Source organism: Meleagris gallopavo, chromosome Z, assembly GCF_905368555.1.
Source record: "Meleagris gallopavo chromosome Z, MGAL_WU_HG_1.1, whole genome shotgun sequence".
Lineage (NCBI taxonomy): Eukaryota > Metazoa > Chordata > Aves > Galliformes > Phasianidae > Meleagris > Meleagris gallopavo.
The window spans coordinates 60,591,235-60,610,782 of NC_139435.1; the positions used below are offsets into that span (position 1 = coordinate 60,591,235).

At 35.6% G+C, this 19,548-nt stretch overlaps 1 protein-coding gene across 1 annotated transcript in view; it reads right to left on the reverse strand.

Annotated features, from left to right (window-relative positions):
- Positions 1-19,548, reverse strand: part of FBXL17 (F-box and leucine rich repeat protein 17) — a 278,017-nt gene that overhangs the window by 12,268 nt on the left and 246,201 nt on the right. The window contains exon 8 of the mRNA XM_085214418.1: positions 6,523-6,665. Coding sequence (XP_085070544.1) covers positions 6,523-6,665 — 143 coding nt within the window. The remainder of the gene's footprint in view (positions 1-6,522; positions 6,666-19,548) is intronic.

Sequence of the window (19,548 nt, forward strand, 5' to 3'; positions counted from 1 at the left end):
ACATTTAAAAATGTTTCTAAAACAGCCTTTAGTGAAGAACAAATCAATGAATAATTTTTTTTAAATCTACCAATTTTCTAAAAATCTTACTTAAGATACAAATGATTTTTTAACTGACTATTTCTATGTTGAGGGGTAATCTATCTTCCTTGTGGTAATATAAAAGTTTTTTTTTTTTTTTTTTTTTTTTTTTTTGTCAGCTGTACTGACCATCGATTTCAGTGCTCAGTAAAAGTATAATAGGAAATACATGCTACAATTGATCTGAGAAAGTCATCTGGAATAAGCTGCAGACTCTCAGATGCATTTTCATTAGAAGTAATCTGAATTTCAAAAAAAAAAAAAAAAAGGAAAAAAGGCCATGATGATTTATTAACTGACACAGAGTATGCATTCACAGCCAACTTTGTCAGACTCACTTCATTTTGTTCACACATAGCTGTGAATGTTGAATTTTGCAGGCCTTTGTTTTTCAGCATCATCTTTCTGCACATTTTCTCAAGAAATGTCTCCTGCATTTAAATGGTAGCATGGTTGATAACCATTGCAAATAGCACCACAGCTATTTGCTGTAAAAGTATCTTGAAATATGAAATTCTATGTGAGAAAAGTTGAAAACAACATGGGAAGATAATTCTGACACATTATTCAACCAGCCAAGCTATCAGCCAGAAAAACACGTCAAGTTTTTATCCATGATTTCCTAGGTGATATCCAGCCATTTTCCATAAAGGTGAAGAGTTCAAACTGACATTATTTAGAGCTGGTTGGGATTTTGTGAAAGCACAATAAAGAAGTGCTACAAAGACTTCTTTAAAATGAATTCTAGCAATAAATAGCATTAGAACATTGCTCTCTTTCTCTGATTTATTTTAGAAATGTAAAATATGTGATATTTAGAAATAATAAGTAACTAGGGGTAGGAATGTAAAAAGTTGCATTCAGGAAAAGAAAGTTGAAACATCTGGATTTCAATCTGCGATTCTGATGTGGGCTTCAGTTTGTGCCTAGAGGATGCGTTAAGGCTCTTAGGAGTCCTGATGTCTGTGTTTGTAAAAGAAAAGAAAGCGTCCTGAAACTGCCCACATGAATCCCCAGATATGTAAAGTATCCCCTTAGCATGAAAAACCAGTCTGAGGATTCAAAAAAATCACCATTATTTACCAGACATATTTACAAAGGACTTTGAAGTATACTCTTTCATAAGCTGTGATAAAAATAGATACAATTAACATTTGGCTTGATGGAAAGCTATGTTATCGGCTGTGGGAGGCTGGGCAGAAGTGAACTAAATACTGCCTTGACTTGGATCCAGCACTGTCTCCTCTAGAACACAGGGAGGTGAGGAACCCGCTTGACCCAGATGAAAGGGCAGAAGCTGAGCGTTCTTGTGCCCACTGCAAGACCCACGGCAAAGTAGGGGAGGCAGGGCCCACACCTGCAGCTGTGCTCCATGCAGGGCACTGGGAGCTGCAACTCTCGTGTGGCCCACGCAGCAGTACAGGAGGAGACAGCCAGTGATCGGGGGTGGTTTGCTGTGCATGGGCCTACTGAAACACCACAGAAATGCCACGGTCTCTGCATCTCTTCCAATTACAAAACCCTAAAATGGCCTACCTAAGCTGCTAACAACTACTGATCTAATCTTTTACTGCTTTCAAAATAAATGGAGAATCAGAACCACGACATTAATTTTTTTGATGCACATAATCTGTGCTGTTGCGTCTGCTGCTAGGTGCCTGTACACATACATGGATATAGAGATATACAGTGATGTATTTGCACACAGTTCTTGCTGAAAACAGCTTCAGGACAGTGCTATGTTCTACACTCTGACTGAGAAGCAGAGTATGTCCCAAAAGATGGCTGTCTGTCAGGGGTGCTGCAAGGCCAGTGTGCATCCATGAGAGTCACCAAATGGGAGGAGATGTCTCACTGGTTCTGAGTCTGCTGATGTGTGCTTGCAGGCAATCAGCAATGTGCACTGTCCAAAACATGAGCACTTGCAAAAATTTTGAGTCTAGCTCATGAGCTCTGAAAAACCTCTGGAGATCTGGACAACAGGCTCTCAGAGCCCATCTGTTGTTGATAGTTAAAGGGACTGACCTCACTCTACCTGTGCAGTATGCTGCAGGACACTGCAGAGATCAAGCTAGCACCACCAGAGCTGGCCATGGAAATACAAGCAGTAGGCTGCACCTATACGACAGGATCTCTGAGTTCTAATTTCCTGGATGACATGCTTGGCTTTGGCAATTAGGCTGCCATCAGGACAAAGGCCCAAGCATTCAGGCTGCCCTGCAACCTCTCCAGCAGTATCAGAGCATTCAGAGCTCTATGAAGGCTGTAGAAACCCTCGCTATGTAGTGCAGAGAGAACCAAATTTGACTCCATTGTGGAGGTGCTAGTGACAATTAGAAAAGAGACATTTTTTCTGTAACCTTGCTCCTAGTGATCTTACATTGAAAAGAATACTATCTACCTATGTATTGTAAAACAAAATATGGATAGTTTTGAAAGATTTTTAGAATTTCCTGATATTTGACTTTTTCTGTATTTTGTACTCTGTATTTGTATTCTGTATTCTGTATAATAGCAACTGTTGCTATTTTAGTGTTGAAAAACTAGTATTGAAATGCTCATTAGAAAAATTCCATCCTAAATATGTGCCCTCATTATGATGATCTCGTGGTAAAGTCAGTGGTTTTTATGAGATTTCTAAATACAATGACATTTATTTTTCAGGCAAAGAACGTATTGCTCCTGTGGTGTGCATGTTAGATGGTAAAGAACATGATAAAATGAAAGGTCATGGCAACAGCAGTTTGATGATAAATGAATAATTTGATTATTTTCATGGTGTGGATCAATAATGCTCTGCATCTACTGAAACCCACTGCCTGAGGGCACTTAGATAATCAATGGCGTAAAACAGAGCCTGCCTTTGCCCAAGCTTGCAGCCTCTCTGATCTTTCTCGGGAGGACCCTTGACGCCTTTAATTTATGTCAAGAGCATATCAAAGAAATTCCACAGAGCCTGGGTCATAAAGGGTATTTTAATGGCAACCATTTGAAGTCTACGTACATATGTTCCTTATGTAACTCTGTTTAAGTACTTCCTCTCCAATGCCTGGGAAATCCTAGAAAGGCACAAATGCTACCTGGTACCAGTGTAACAATCAGTGCCTTGGAAAAAGAAGGTTGGCTAAATGGGGAAAATCTAACCCATTTTTCACTGTAAGCTGGCAACAGTCCAAAGGCAAGAATTTCAGTCAACAGGGCATGTAAATAAACCCTTTTGCACCACCCAAGAATTCCCTCTAATGATGTGCTGGACATTGACATTTTTAATTTAAAAGAGCAGTCACTGGAAAAAATTAGTTCTGCATGATACTGGAGAGAGACAGTTGAAGACATGGTTTTCTTCAGTAATTTCTCTGTTCATTTGCAGTGAAAAAAGGGAGCTGGCATCATCCAGCTGCCAAAAACTTTCAAGTCAAGGATACTTACTTCATTCTGTCTGTGTTGCTATTTTTCCCATCAGGGCTTCACAAGCCAGAAAATGTTTCCCAGTGGTAATCCTAGTACCACAATGCTTTAACAGTATTTCCTCACTTCTTAACAAGTTTGGCTACCATACTTTGAACATGCACACAGGCGCGCGCACACACACACACACATGTACATGCACACAAACATACACACAAGCAGGCATACAGAGTCAACACTGCTTTCCTATCTGCATGGAATTTTTGTCAGAAAATACTATTTTTCCATCTTGCAATTTACTTTAACAAGACAATAGACGGTGCGTAATCATTTGTAAAGAACTAGGAAAGCATTAACCAGCAGTTAAGAGAAATACGGACTGCAGTACATAGAGTTTAAGCAATGAGGTAGTAAAACTTGTTTTCAGCATCAACATCATCGATTTTCTATAGCAGTTGAAGACTGGATAAAATTATTGCACTTATTAGATCTCTGCTGATTGTTTGACATTAACTAAATCCACAAAATAAATACATGTAAAATTGATCAGGTGATTCAGGGTCAGATCTAATTCCCAAGGTCAAGTAACCCTTTGAACATACTCTAAGTACATAATCTTAGCACAATCCATCAAAGAAACTCACACACTCTTTTCTTCTATTGGCTCTTATAAAACACTAAAGTTTAGGAGATTAAGGGGAGTCAGCTTCAGTAGACAGAGCAATTCTTCCCAAGTGCTAAACCTCTCCCTGCAATGAAAACTTTCTGAACCTGGGTTTACAAAATCCTATTGCTAAGTTTACAACTGACCTAAAAATTCTTATTCACCACCACTTGAAATACTGTGGATTTTTTTTGTTTCTTTTTTTTTTTTTCCTATTGTCTTCTGTAAACTATTGCAAAGGACGCATGGTAATGTTTTTGAGCACGAATCAGCTTAGAATTAAAAAACATGTTTCTTCAGGTCATATCCAACTAGGAGTTTGCATACCTGAGAGATATGCTTATGATGAGAATCACAAGCTGGACCCTGAAGTTTGGTTTGTGATGATTGAAGAATACACCGTCCCTGTAGTTGTATTTTCAGATTTGAAACCAGAGAGTGAACTTCCAATGACTCTAAGCTATTTCTTCCCTGATCCCAGACATCTTTCTCTCTGAACTACGCCATGATTCCTGAAGTCTATACATAGAGTGATGTGGGACTGTACTCTCTTGTTCTCTCTCCTTCTAGTGACATTCTAGGTAAAAGCATCCTTGTCTAGGAGCTTAATGAACATGGAGAATAGGATATAACTACTAATAACTATGAATGAATGCTACCCAGACAACAGTAAAACTAGATTCTGTGTCTTGTGTGGGAAATGCGCTGGTTTCATCTTTTCTTAGGAGACAAGAGCTTTTCTCTCATTTGCTATATACAAAAAGATGGAACTGTCAGGAATACAGCTGAATATATAGCTGAATATGAACACGTAAGTTAGCTTCAGACAACAAGTAATGTGCTTCCAACAGCTATGCATTACCTCATGGATTCAATTTGCTTATAATTAGAGTGTGAAGTGGTGTCAGGAGAAGGCATCCCTCTGAGAGATGTGGGAATAATTCCCAAAGGAATGCTATATTGTACTTTACATTACATTGTCAGTAGTATTTGACATGGTTTACAAAGTCATGAAAAAACTAAACTACATACCAGGAATCACATTTTTCTCCTTTATGGATGGACAAAAGGTTGATGAGCTTTATGGGAAGAAGCAGCAGAAGAAATATATTTGATAAAAGACTATACCATATATCCAAGTGTTTAAAAAACATTTGTCTATATCCACAAAATTTGTCAGGCTGTGAACTAAGGTGCTCTAAACACAGAGGTTTCATTCAAGATATTTATTATTGGTGAGTCTTAATATACATACTACAATATTTTTCACATTTGAACAAATCTAGAGTGAAAATCTTTTTTCTGCATGTTTATAATGAAATGAGTAAGACCAGAGTAGAGTAATGAAAAGAAAAAGGCAGAGAGAGCTTTTGGTGTTAGTGAAACACAGGGTCTTCTGAAGATAAATGTGAGGGAAAAGCTTCAATTTGAAGGATATTAATTCAACATTAGTTTAAATACATTCATAAAGATACAGAACAAATATATTAATAGAGTCTCTGAAAACAAGTAAGACACGAATGAGCTAAACTTGTCTTTCCTAACTTTGACCAATGTTCCTACTTTTTTGGCCACTCCACCAAACTGACATTTTAAGTGAGGACTCCCCAGTGTGAAATTCATTAGCTTGAACACAAGGCAATCATGCATCTCCTTTTCTTCCCCAAAAGGCTTTCAAACATAAATGTTATGTAGCTATGCCTCTCTCTCAGCTGAGGAGGAAAGTTACCACTTACACTGAGTTCAAATTATGGAATAGTATTGTGCAAAAAAAGAAAAACTATAAAAATTATTGTTTTTAATAAAATTAACTTATAGGCATTCCTAATAAATTCCAAGTGAGAAAGCTAGATATCAATTTTTTTACATTTTTATTTTCATTTTTAGGTGTTATGGTTTTATTCAAATCTCTCCCCATCTGTTTTCAAGACTGTTACATATGAGCAAGAACACAAACCCATAGAAAATCACTCTGGAGGTAGCACTGCAGTATTTTTAGTATTCTATTGTTTCTTTTTTCTTCTTTTTAAAAGAAAGTGCAGTCTATCATTGTAATGGCATGACATACCAATCACTTTTAGCCAAAAATACTCAAAATTCTCAGAGGGCAGATTTTACATAAAACTTGTGTGACTACTTGAGGTTGTAGGTGTAGCCTGTGGGTGTATTTTGAAAATCTATGTCAGCAAAAATTTATAATGCTCTTTTTAGCTCTCTAGATACTTTTTAGCAAAGTTTACCACAGCAGTGAACACCAAGCCTATTTGTACAGCAAGACACAAATCAATTTTCCCTTTCTCTCACTCTCACATTTACACACATCAACACCCACTCTCTCACATATGCTGAAGTATGTGGATGCTGCTTACCTGATCACATCTCATCAGCCCTAAGTATCTGAGAGACTTGCTGCTCTGTGCAATTTGGGTGGCTCCATGGTCTGTAATTTCTTTGCACCATCCAACATCCACTGTCTCTATTGTCATGCTGTATCGTCCAATGGCTATCAGAGCTGTAAAAAAGTTAAAGATATGAGCCACAGAGTTAGAAAAGACAGTTATACATAAGCTCAGTTATATGTATACACGAAATGACACTGAAAAGAAATTGTCAGAAGTTTTTATGTACCTTGTAATAAATACAGTATTTTAGCATTTTGTAACTATAGATTAGCCATCAAATTAGGAATAGAGATGTGCAAATACATACACAAAATCCCAGAGATAAACAGATCTTTTGATACATTTTTCCTTCTACTTAATTCACACAAATAGACCAGTTAGCATAGATACTCCATGAGAATTCTTCTAATTACTTTATTCGGAAGGATCAAAGACAAATGAATTGAAATTGAAATAACAACAGAATTTAAAAAAACCCTACCACACCATTCAAAGAAAATAACTGATGTTGATAAAATCAACACCTTTTTTTTCAACAAAATAACTTTGCAAAGACAGCACAAAGAATAACAGGATATTTCCTGTGTCAATGAAACAAACAGATTTAGGAAACCCTGAAGGTATTTTACATCATGTATTTTACAACAGTATCTTAAAACTGCATTTCCTAATGTTTATAACAATGATGTGACAACAATCCTGTGCCACACTTCCATGCTTTCTTCAGGAACACTCTTCTAATCAAAACTAAAAAAATAAAAAGGCCAGGAGGAGGAATTAAAACAGGAACTTGAATTTGAACTTTCAAGAAAAGAAAGGCAAGAGGAACTGGAAAGGACTGAAAACCACTGAGAATCTGAACAACTTGGACAAGCTTTCTCATGACATGGGTAGTTTGGAATTACATACAGGATTCAGATCACTATCAGGTTGGTCACCAGAGATTATAAAACTTGTCAGGAAATGCAGGCTCATAAACTGTTAGTCCAGTTGTATTTTATTAACAGCAATGAGCAGCTGCCTTCAATAGCTGAAAACTCAGCTTAAGAAAAAGTCCAAGGCTTCTAGGGCAGGAAGTCAAGAGGGAGGATGTTTGCTCTTCTTATTCTAGATATAATACAGTTGCTGAAATGGAGATGAAGGAGTGACTTAGTACAAATAATGGAAATATCATTAAGGGGAATATACTTCATCAGATGTAGGCCAATTCTGTTCTTACTACAGAGCCTGCTGGCATGAAAAGAAAAAGTTATGAAGAGCTGGTAGGTTTTGATATTAATCTGAGCTAATCAGAGTATATCTGATTATAGTATATTTGGAAGCAGAGAGAACTCACCTGACCTTGTGTTAGTTTTGTTGAGACCTGTACTAATGGCAGATGACAGCAAGGATAATTTGTTAAGTTTTAAATATTCAGGTGGACTTGATTTGCAACGAAAATCAGCCAAAGGAGGCCAAGTACATTCTTACAAGCTGTGGAAGATGGAGTGGAATGCAATTTTTTTTTTCCTAGCAGTTCATCAGAAAAGAGCAATGATAACTGAATCTTGTAGCTGACATAAAGAACTTCTGATACAGTTATTTGTGTAGTTTCATTATGACTTCATTGATTTTTACATGACAATACCAACTCCCTATTTCCAGTACATTCCTAAAAACAAATCTTAATTCTGCAGATGGATAAATTTTTATATAACTGTCTTGCTCCGATTTATAGGAGGGAGATGAGGTTCGAACATAAACATTGTACTTTGTTCCTCATAGACTCTTAAAAATATCGATATAATAAAAGTCATGGGGAGAGAGCCTGAAACTTTCAGAACTTGTTTTGTAATAACAAAAGCTAGAGGAATTTCAGAATACTTCATGAAAAATGTTTTAGACTTAAATGTTGTGCAGGACTACTGAAAGCCTACTTTTGAATACAATCAGTTAAATATAATTCGAAACACTTTTTGTTTTTGAATATTTCTGCTAGTTTCTGTAAAGTTACTATAATCTGTCATCATAATGAGAAAACAAAAAAGCACTCATTTTCAAGGCTTCATAAAAAAGTGATATATGGAAGAAAATCAGCAGAGAATACCTTCAAGGGAGTGACATTAAAGATCATCAGATGTCACTGGTGAAGAATTCTCCTAGTAAAGGTATTACAGGAAATTAGACATATAACTTCTAAAAGCTCCTTCACACCACTTAGGTTAGAAGAAAATATGGAATGATACTATTGCAATATTAAAAAAAATGCTCCATGAAGAAGGCTCAAGATGAGAACCTAACCTGAGGATCATTACTCCAATAAGCCATCTTGAATGTGGCTTAAGGCAAGAAATTTCGTGCAGGTGTTTCAAGTTGTTCATAGTGAACAAACTGTAAGAATAAAATATCTATTTCTTACTTACACATACAATTATACAACAAAATAAGTACAACCATTTTATAACAAAATATAATTTAAAAATGCTTTAATAGCATTTGGTATGCACAACCTTGTATTTTGGCATTTTGAGGGGGAAAGCATTTGATTTCTAGAGCAGGACTTTAAATCATACATAAGTTTTACAATTTTTTATAAGAAGATAAATATTTATTTCGAACTAATGGAAAAGGGATTTAATAATTATTGAAACAAGAACAAAACAGTTATCAAATAACATATTGTGAAGCCTCTTTGCAAAACTAGCTTTCAATGAATGAATAAATAAGATAATTCCAGGGTCTGGAAAACCTAAATAATTTCTGTAAATGAAAATGTATGTGTACGTGGTTTTTTTTTCATTCTCATTGTTATATTCTGTCAATTACTAGATAAACCAGAACATGTGACTTAAAGGTAGTGTAAAACAACCACCATGTTTTTCATTCAAGTAACAATACTTGCAGGAACAATACAAAAAGAAATAAAAATGTCTGAACCTATTCAAGAATATGATACACACACAAAAAAAAAACTGACTGAAAAGAATAATCCAACTCTGTTATCTTGGAGGTTCTTGGGAAAGAACACATTTTACAGTTCAGACTGATTTTCAAACAATTGTTAACCTGATGCCTTCACTTGTTCTTCACTTTAGTGTATATGAAAATAAATGGTGAAATTTCATGCTGTAATTGATCTATGTGTCTGATCTGTGTTTCAAGTATATTTTAGGCCAGTGATGCCTGTGGTACACTTCAGGTTTGGGATGGCTGCATGGACAGTGTTTTTGTCTGGCTGGCCTTTGCCCTGCAGCATATTCACCAGTGTCTCTACTCTGACTTCCTGTGACGCCTACAGATAACATATGCACATATTTGGTTTCTCGTTCAACAGTATTGGGTAGCTGGGTGTTCTTTAGTAATAGGTACACTTTTTTCTTATTTAATTACAAGCGATGCTAGAAATCAATTATGGTATTACAGATGGTGTCTGCCTGATGGCTGTTACAACATTCTCTCTGTGTTCTAGCAGAAAATCACAGATTTATGTTCTACTTTGCTACTCTTTGTTCCCGGATTAGCAGATGTCTTTCTGGAAAAAAAACAAAATATTTTGACAAGAGCATATTCAAAACATTTCACTGTGTGATATATCACAACAGTTAATCTATGAAATGCACAGAGTATGCCACTTGAAAAAACTGACAGCATTTTTAGAAAACATTAAATGTGTGTAATTGCACCCTCATGAGAACAGTATTGGTCAGAGAAGATATCTACTATTCACCCTCCGGCAGCATCCAACAGTGGAGGTCAAAGAAAGAACATGAGAACAGATGAAAATATAATGATGCTTTCACCGAACACTTTCCTCACATGAAAAAAAAAATTACAATCTGAACCTTCTGAAGTGAGGATGGTGGCTGTATACTTCTGTAAGTCCATCTAATCAGCCACTTTACGTGAAAAATCTGTTAGGGCATCCTGCATCACAGAGTACATCTGGCTGCCTTCCGTTTTGAAAACCACCTTCACTTGCTTGTTTTGAACCTGCCCTAAAACTTGATTTTCGTGACTGCTCAACTCCCTTTCAAATGCTTTCTGGAAATCCCAGCAGAGTGTATCAACCAGGCCTTTATTATTCCTTGCTGATTTCTTCAAAGTACTCTGATATGACTGTGAAGCACAATTTCTCGTAACGAAGCTGTGTCAACTCTTCCCCGATATGGCATATTTATTTATGTGTTCACTAATTGTACTTCTAATTATTGCTAATTTGCCTTACACAGATGTCAGGTTTATCAGTTAATATTCCTCTGATCTTCCCTGAAACTTTTTTTGAAATAGGCTCTGCCAAAGCAGTCCTATGGTAGTTAAGCAGGGTGAAGTTAAAGATTAGACAGCTGTTAGCAGCTTGGCTACCTCAACTGTAAGTTTTTTAAGAAGTCTTGGATACACACAGTTCTTCTGCTTCAATGAGCAAAATACTTTAAGCTGCAAGTTTCAGCCAGGAAAATGTTTTGCATTGCTCAACAGCTTCCCCCTCCACGACCCCCCCCAACTGCATTTGCCCACAATAAAGAGAACACATTGCTATTCTCAGAAAGCTAGGTGGTAATTTAGCAAGGATGTGTGCAGCAAAAGTCTTATGAAGTAAGTCTGGATTCTTTGTCTTTGGAACTTGTAGCACAATCAGCAATAAAGAACAGCCGAAGGTGTGCTTCTATCTGATGAGAGCCAGGCTCTAGATGTAGCAAATGACAAAACAGAAAAACCGCACACTAAAGTTGAAGTAAGTGTACAAAAAGCCACCATTTCGTTTACACTTGCTGGCTTTGATATATGAACTTCTCTGTAAGTGAATACTTAATAGTGCATCCAATTCTTTTCTCTCGTTTTTCATACTTCCACTTATTTTGGCAAAAGCAAGTTTTCATATTTCTTTTCGCAGAGTTAGGTTGGAGGAATGGAAATCAACTGATGTACAGCTCCTACAAAGCAGAAGATAAAGTGTAATGTCTCTAACTGGAACTGGAAAATCACCCCCACAGCCTTGAGCTGTATTAAGTAAAAATTTCTCCAGTTACAGTGGTACTGGTAGTTTGTTGCAGCCAAAAGGGTGAAAGGGCACATGCAGGACTAGGTATTGGTCTTTTAGATGATCAGTTGGAATAGCCGGGAAAATAAAACAGATTTTGTCCTTAGAGCACCACCATTAGAAGCAAATAGGAATTTAACTAAATTTCATTGTGAAATGAAATTTCATACTGTGGGCAGAAGTGACTGCATTAAAGTGGAAAGATCTAGGAAGGCATTGAGCTCTTGAGCTGGCAAAACTAGAGGGATGAGGCTGCTGTAGTTATTTCAAAGGATAGGCTTGGAAAGCTCTAGCTCACAGTGTATCATCTTGAGGCTTTCCTCCTTATTTCTGCATATATAGTAAAAAAAAAAAAAAAAAAAAAAAAGGATAATAATAAGAATATAGTATTATGCTACCAAGTTTCAAAAATTGCATTTATAATCTGACTAATGAGGGTCATTCCTAAGCATGAGAATGTTGTAACATAGAAAGTAACATACTTCTCTTTGGTATGAAGAGCCATTATTAGGCTCGATCTTAATTTAATTTTAATGCATTTTGTAATCTGGAAATAAATAGTCTAGATTTTACATAATTTTTACCTTTTAAATTGCTTAGAAATCTAGTATATAAAGCATAATTACATCAAATAAAAGAGATTTTTACTAGCACAAGCCTAATGAACAACAGAATATGTCCTTAATAATTCCTAGTTCATTTTTAACAGAAAATAAACCTCTATGAGATTTTCTGTGTTGCTGTTCTCCTCCTATCATCACCTAACACACTGTAAATGCAGTGTGCATTTTTTGCACATGCAAAAAGCACTGCATTTGGTCAGCCTTCAGTAAGGACTGGATAGAAGTATCTTTAAAAATTACCACTGACATCATCCTGACACTGGGGGCATTGTATGTATAAATGCGCAATCACTCAAAACACACTCTAGCGCTGTTTATTCCACTCTTTCATCACTAATGACAAAAGCATGTAAATGCTCAAGAATTAGCATTTAAAATTTCCAAATTCTCTAAAGGTTTTACGCAGAGTAGAAATCAATCAGTTCTCCACAAATTACCAAGTAATAGTTTTCTTATGAAACTTTCCATTATCTTTTATTTATTATATAGCTAAAAGCTATTAAGGTGGTTTTGATAGCAATCCACTTGCTCATGAAAAGCCTAATGTACAACAAATTGTGGTGAAGTTCATGAGAGTTAAAACTGCAATAAGTAGACATAATAAAATTAGCAAAGAAAACTATACATCCAGATGTTAAGAAAACGATGTAACAGTTCAACTTCACAGACTGTGCAATTTCTCCTTCAGCTGGTGGAATTACATCTACCTACACTATTTCAAAGAGAAAAATTCTGGAGAAGCTGCAGAGAAAATGTATGAATGAAACAATTTAAATGGGCTTTTTTTATCGGCTGTTTACATTAGTCTACTTAGAAATCAGAAATAAAACAGAAAGATATAAATCACGCAGATAAACATTTGAATGCATCTAAGTTTTACCACACAAAAACTAGTTTGATATTCCTTTTTTCAGTAATTTGTGGAGAAGTATTTGTAAATTAGCCTGCAATTAAACACAAACACTCATCAATTGTATAATACACAGTTTAATGCGTAGACAATATACTTCCAGCTTATTTTAAAGTACTGCAATATTTAAGAACTAAAATTAAAGCATTAACCTAAATATGCTACTAATATCCCCTACAGTATACAACAGATTAGCTTTTGGATACTTAGCAAAAACATTGCTTTTACACAGAAAAGGCTCTGCTTTATGATTGCACACATAAAAAACATATTTTCTAAAGAGTTTTGAAGTGATTCAGGGTCTCTCCCTGAATGAGGGTGACAGAATTTGATTCTTCAGAGCTAATCTTGATGCCATCAGCAAAACATTGATGAGTTTATACGCATCATATTAACAGACAGAATTTATGGTTACCCTCTGCATCGATGAAGTTGATGGTTATCTGGTTATCTGCCATGCAAATTACATGAGGTTTTGCAATTCAGCTAATCTGTTATATCCAGAGACACATATACTATATGTCTAATCCCATTTCCATGTGCCATAAATGATTTGCTGCTCTAACTGCAGGCAGTGGTTGAAGAAATCATTGCATGAATTCCCTGATATTGTCTGTTGCTCAGAATAGAGAAATCACAGCTCACAGTGCACCTTGTTTCTGCATTAGGATAAAACTTGCTGCATGGTACAACTTCTTAAAATGTTCAATTCATCTACTCCTGTTTTGTATTTGTAAAAGTATTTCCTTAACTAAATACATGTTTGTTGAATGCTTATTAATATAAACCAGACATCAAACCCTGCTGTTCATCTGCTATAAAACAGAAGCTACTATAAGTGTATCAGTCAAAAATTTCACTTTGCGCTGGCTTCCCAGTCCTAAGTCCAGTTCTGCACTGCCTTGTGTGTCTAGATGACATGTAATATATAATATCTACATTTCAGTGCCACCGTGAATCACCAAATCATACAGTAGTTTGGGTTGGAAGGATCATCAAGTTCCAACTCCTGCCACAGGGCTGCCAGATGCAAGAGTAACTGCTAAGTCAAGTTTTATCCTATAGTTACCCCTGAGAAACAGGGTAAGTAAAGAGCTATGAATTCCCAGGTAGAATAAATCTTGGTGCCTTGCTTGCTTTTCATCTTGCAGTTTTGTAAGTCTACCTTGAATAAAAACATGCACAAAACAGTATGTTTGTACAAAAGTTATTCAAAAAACTATCTGTTGGCAGGTAGTTTATGGCAAAACTCTACCATAAGTGAGAAATGAAATAAAAACAAACAAAACAACAAGAAAGTAGCAGAGAGTGATCTTTCATAATCATCTTTGGCGTACAACTACTAAACATCTATTTCTCCATAAACCTGCATTCAAAAGAAGACTAAAATCATACAAAATTGAATGCAACATACATGGTTCTGTCTTGCTTGTAAACTCCTCATAAAAATATTATTGAATACCCACTTCAGAGATGATCTTAAGAAAAAAGCAGACCTCAGATTTCAAACTGATCAAAACAAGCTCTGTATTCTTTCTTGCCTGATGACAGTACAAGGTAACCTGTTTTCTTTTTACTATTTTGCATAGGAGTAATTTCTGTCTTCACAGTCATATTCTGATCACAAGTAGAAGACAGTAAGCCTGAACATGGTCTACACAAAAATTATGGAGCTAAATCAAGAACATGTGAAAGACACAAAGATGACTGGGAACAGCAAGTGCAAATTTACTGTGGGGAAAACATGCCTGGCCAACCTGATTGAATTTATATGATGAGATGGCTAGCTGTGTAGACAAGGAATATGTGAATAATTTTGTATCAGGGGAGACATCTGAATGTCTACAGCACTTCCTCGAGAAGTATTGGAGTTTCTTACAGATAGCTGTTTCCTTTTCCATTTTGAAATTGGAAACATTTTTGTTTCAAGGTAACAAAACTACCATAAATATCCTAAGCTGCATAAAACAAGAGTTATACAAGGAAAATGAAATACAATGTTTTCAAAACAGGTAATGTGGTTTGAGTTTATTTAAACAACAGGTATCTGTGAAAGCTGTTATTTCTAGCTGGTACTGTGTTCAAGAGCTTAGTGACATTCAGAAATGAGTCACTAGCGACTGAAAAACATAGATCTAACTAGTACTAAAAATAAAGACTATAGTCCTGACTGACATGATACACATGCAACAAGTCAATCTAAAGCGGTATGAAAGAAAGCATCTTTTTTTTTTTTTTTTTATTTAATCTGGAATCATTATAGAATTAGAATACATGCCGCTTGTGAATTTCTGTGAATGATTTAAAAGCTGGAATACGGAGCGCTGCAGGGGCTGTGGGACAGTGACAGAATACACAATATTATATACAGACCAAATGAAAAGCTCACAAAGTTGTGCTGGAACAGCTTGAGTTGGTAACAGGCAGAAACCAGATAAATCACTTAGAATATACAAAAGCTTATTTATAAAATTATGGAATATATATATACATATATAATAACAGCACAATCAAAATCATATATTAACCACCACATATTATGTCAAACCTCTGATGAATGTGTTGAATTTGGAAAAGCCAAATCTCAGAGAAGAAATAAAATTGAGGATGCTGAGGTGCTGATTTTCAAAAAAAGCAAAATCTTCATTAGCTCTAATTCACATGCTATTGTAAGAGAGGAGGCAGAGACAGAGATTTTTGTCATTGTAAGGAAATTTAACTGCCAAGCCTGGACAATAGTGGAATCAGCTAAGAGACTGCCTTTTTGAGACTGACAGAAAGTAATTCCAAATGATGTGGGAACATACCCTTTTGCAAATTTAGCCTTCTCCTTCTTGCCTGCAGACTCTAACTACTATATTCTTCTGATTAATAAATACTGACTTACTTTGAAATGCTGCTTGGTGGTCTGCAAATACTTTCTGAGACAAAGGATGACAACTCTGACAGAGGTCTACTCATTCTGTCTACTGGAGGGAGAACAGTAAAATCAGAGGTCCTAAACTGAAGAACAATTAAACTGTGCATTTTACTTTTTCAAAAAGGAGGATTCATAAATGTATCAGTTTGAAAGACATCAAAAAGGTTAAAACACTAAAGAAAGGCAAACACTTAACAAATGCATGACAACATGTTACTACTTTAGCACTCATTGTGCTAAAGGAACTTTCACTCCCATAAACATTTCAAAGTGTTTGAAGGTGAGAATGATTACTTAAACATCATTCAGTATAACAACTATTAACATTATACAAATAAATAGCAGCAAACAGATGATTTTTTAGTATATGAAATTGAATTCAGTGGAGATAAAGAAACCAAATAAATACTGATCAGAAGATAAATACTTCTTACAAAAATAAAACTTTATGTGCACAATTTAAAAATGGAAGGAAATGGCTACTGAAAATTGAACATTTCAATATAAAATGCCTGGTGTACACTGCCTCATCAAGAGAGTAGTTATCTGACTACTCAAAAACACACAAAAAATTACAGACATATCCATCGTTATAGCACAGCATGAGGTATGCACCAGACACTGTGCACTTCAGCAAACATCTGTTGGCTGTGCTTTTTAATTCCCAGAAATATACTCAATACCTTCTTTAAGATACCAACATAATATTTATAGTTCATTAATCATAGAATCATAGAATGGTTTTGGGTTGGAAGGGACCTTTAAGATTAACTTAAGTTCCAACCCCCATGCTATAGGCGGGGACACCTCCCTCTAGACTGAGTAGATCTAAGCCCCATCCAGCCTGGCTTTAAATACTTTGAGAGAGGAGGCATTTACAACCTCTCTGGGCAACCTGTTCCAGTGTCTCTCTACCCTCATTGTAAAGAATTTCTTCCTAATATCTAGTCTAAATCTACCCTCTCCCAGTTTAAAATCAATTCCTTTTGCCCCTTTGCTACAAGTCCCTTCCCAGCCTTCCTGTAGGGCCCCTTCAGCTGCTGTAAAGTCCCCCTGGAGCCTTCTCTCCAGGCTGAAGAGCCCCAACTATCTCAGCCTGTTCCTGCAGGGAAGATGCTCCAGCACTCTGATTGTCTTTGTGACCCTTCTCCAACAGCTCAAGAAGAACAGCTTGATGAAAAATTGTATATCTACTTTTCTAAGTCAGCCAGGTCATATCCACTCTACATACTTACTTAGTCTTCTTGTAAAAGAGTAAGGATTGGAAAAATGAGGTTCATGCAATAGGGCTAGATTTGTTGCTTAATCTCTTAAAGTCATATATCTAAGAACTAAGAATAACAATTTGACTAAACAACACTGAACAGAGTGCAACAAATTATGTGTTTTTCAAGACACCCTGAATTATGTCATAAAACAGCAACTAGATGTATGAAAGGGCTAGATGAAGAAGGCATGTAATCATGTGCATGAAATACAATGCATTTTGAAAGAAAAGCAGATTAGAGGAAGAAATCAAAAAAGCAATACAGAAAAATCCCTACACATATACATAGATTATATCTATGCACATAAATCCATGAATATACGACAACAGAGGGTATCAAGATGTTTACTCATACTCTTCATAGTTCCTAACACATGCTTTCCTTTCTAAATATTTCTGGGTTTAATTTTTGTCTTCACTTTTTCTTAATACTTTTTTTATACTTTTCTTAATAATTAAGACCATGGAAGTCTTCTGGAAAAAAAAAAAAAAAAAAGGCATAAAGGCGTTGTATTTTGTAATAATTATTTGTAATCACTTCACTGTGTAATGATCTACTAACAAAAAATAAATATTGAGACAAACCTCAAATATCTAGCTTTAATATATCCTAGGTACAATGTCACAGCCTGAGTTCAAAATTTTTCTCTGGAAAATCTGTGCATTTAATAGTGGCCCACTAGATTTTTGCCAGAGCCTTGAGGAAGATAGTTTGAAAAGAACTATATGTTAAGTAGAGAATCAAAAATTCCATACAGCAGTTTCTGATGATGGCACAAAAGCCAGAGCTACTCTAAAAAATACTAACAAATCAAAACGAAAAAAATTCTTAGGCTAGAAGTGTAATTTGAAATACAGCAGCAATAACAGACATTGCCTAGTGATGTGACTGAGGTACAACTATGATCTTTCCACAGCATTAAAAAAAGAAGTCCAAAATACAAGCTTTAGATAAAATAGTCAAAGTGCACCATCACTGATCTTTCAAATCTTGTACATACTTCATTTTCAGATTTCTACCTTATTTAGCTGGATGAAAACAACACAAAACAACATTAGTTTTGTCTTCTTGTAGCCACAATGAATATTAATTTACGGAGATACCATCAATATGCCCATTTTATTTGCAAAACTTCTTTAAATTTAAACTAATGTTTTAAAGAATACATTGAAGCTGGGGAAATGTGGTTTTAATCTGACAATGAGCAATGTTTTTTGAAGTCATAAAATTTGCTACTGATACCAACTGATGTACTTCCACAGAAGACATGCATATAGCTCAAGTATAGTGGATGCATGTTTTTTTCTATTTCCAGTACTGATGGAAAAGAACAAGCAGGCCAGGACAGGGTATGAAGCTAGGATGTGGTAGGATGACACAAATTTATGTAACAATACTGCCCATATTACAACCTTAAGGTTGTACAAAATTCTTATCCCATTATGCCTGAGTACATGAGTGTTGAAGACAGCTCTGGAAATACCATTTGCTGTTAAAGGCTTTGCAGTGATCAGCAGAAGTACAAGCACTGTATTTTGTCAAGGACAGATGAATTTTCACAAACAGAGGCTAGACATGCATTGGAAGAGAATGCGAGGAGGCTACATGCAATTAATCCAAGGTCCAGATAACCTTCCAGAAATGCAGTAACACATAGTAGAATCACATGTATGTCTGACAAAATAAGCTCTAAGATGCCAAGATGTAACCCTATGATAAATTTTTATTCAAAATAAACAATATTGGAATATATGTTTCTATACATAATCTAAATTTATTTATTGTGCTTGGATGAATTCTAGAATTTATACGATATTTCTTTTAAATTCTTTTAAACTCATTGTTGTTGAGTAATTATATACTACTGAAAGTATCTTTTAGATCCCTAAAGATCTCAAAAAAGACAACAATGCAGTGGCTAATAGATTGTTCTGAATATTTGCTATTGTGCTGATTGTTGCTTAGGTCTCAAATCACAGCATGAAGTTACATACTGCATGTGCTGCAACAAATCCACACAATCAGAGAAGGGCAGACTGTCAGCATCAATTTTGCATTTTTCTTTTTTTGTCAGCATGTATCACTCCACATCTCAACATTAATTAACTTTAACACAAGATTTTGCGTCTATTAACATTTAATACGTTCCAATGCAGATATATTGTTCTGCTTTGGGAAACACAGTCAGAGAAAAGTGACGTAACTTGCCATTAATTTCATTATGACTAATGAAACTGAGGTTGTTCATATAAATC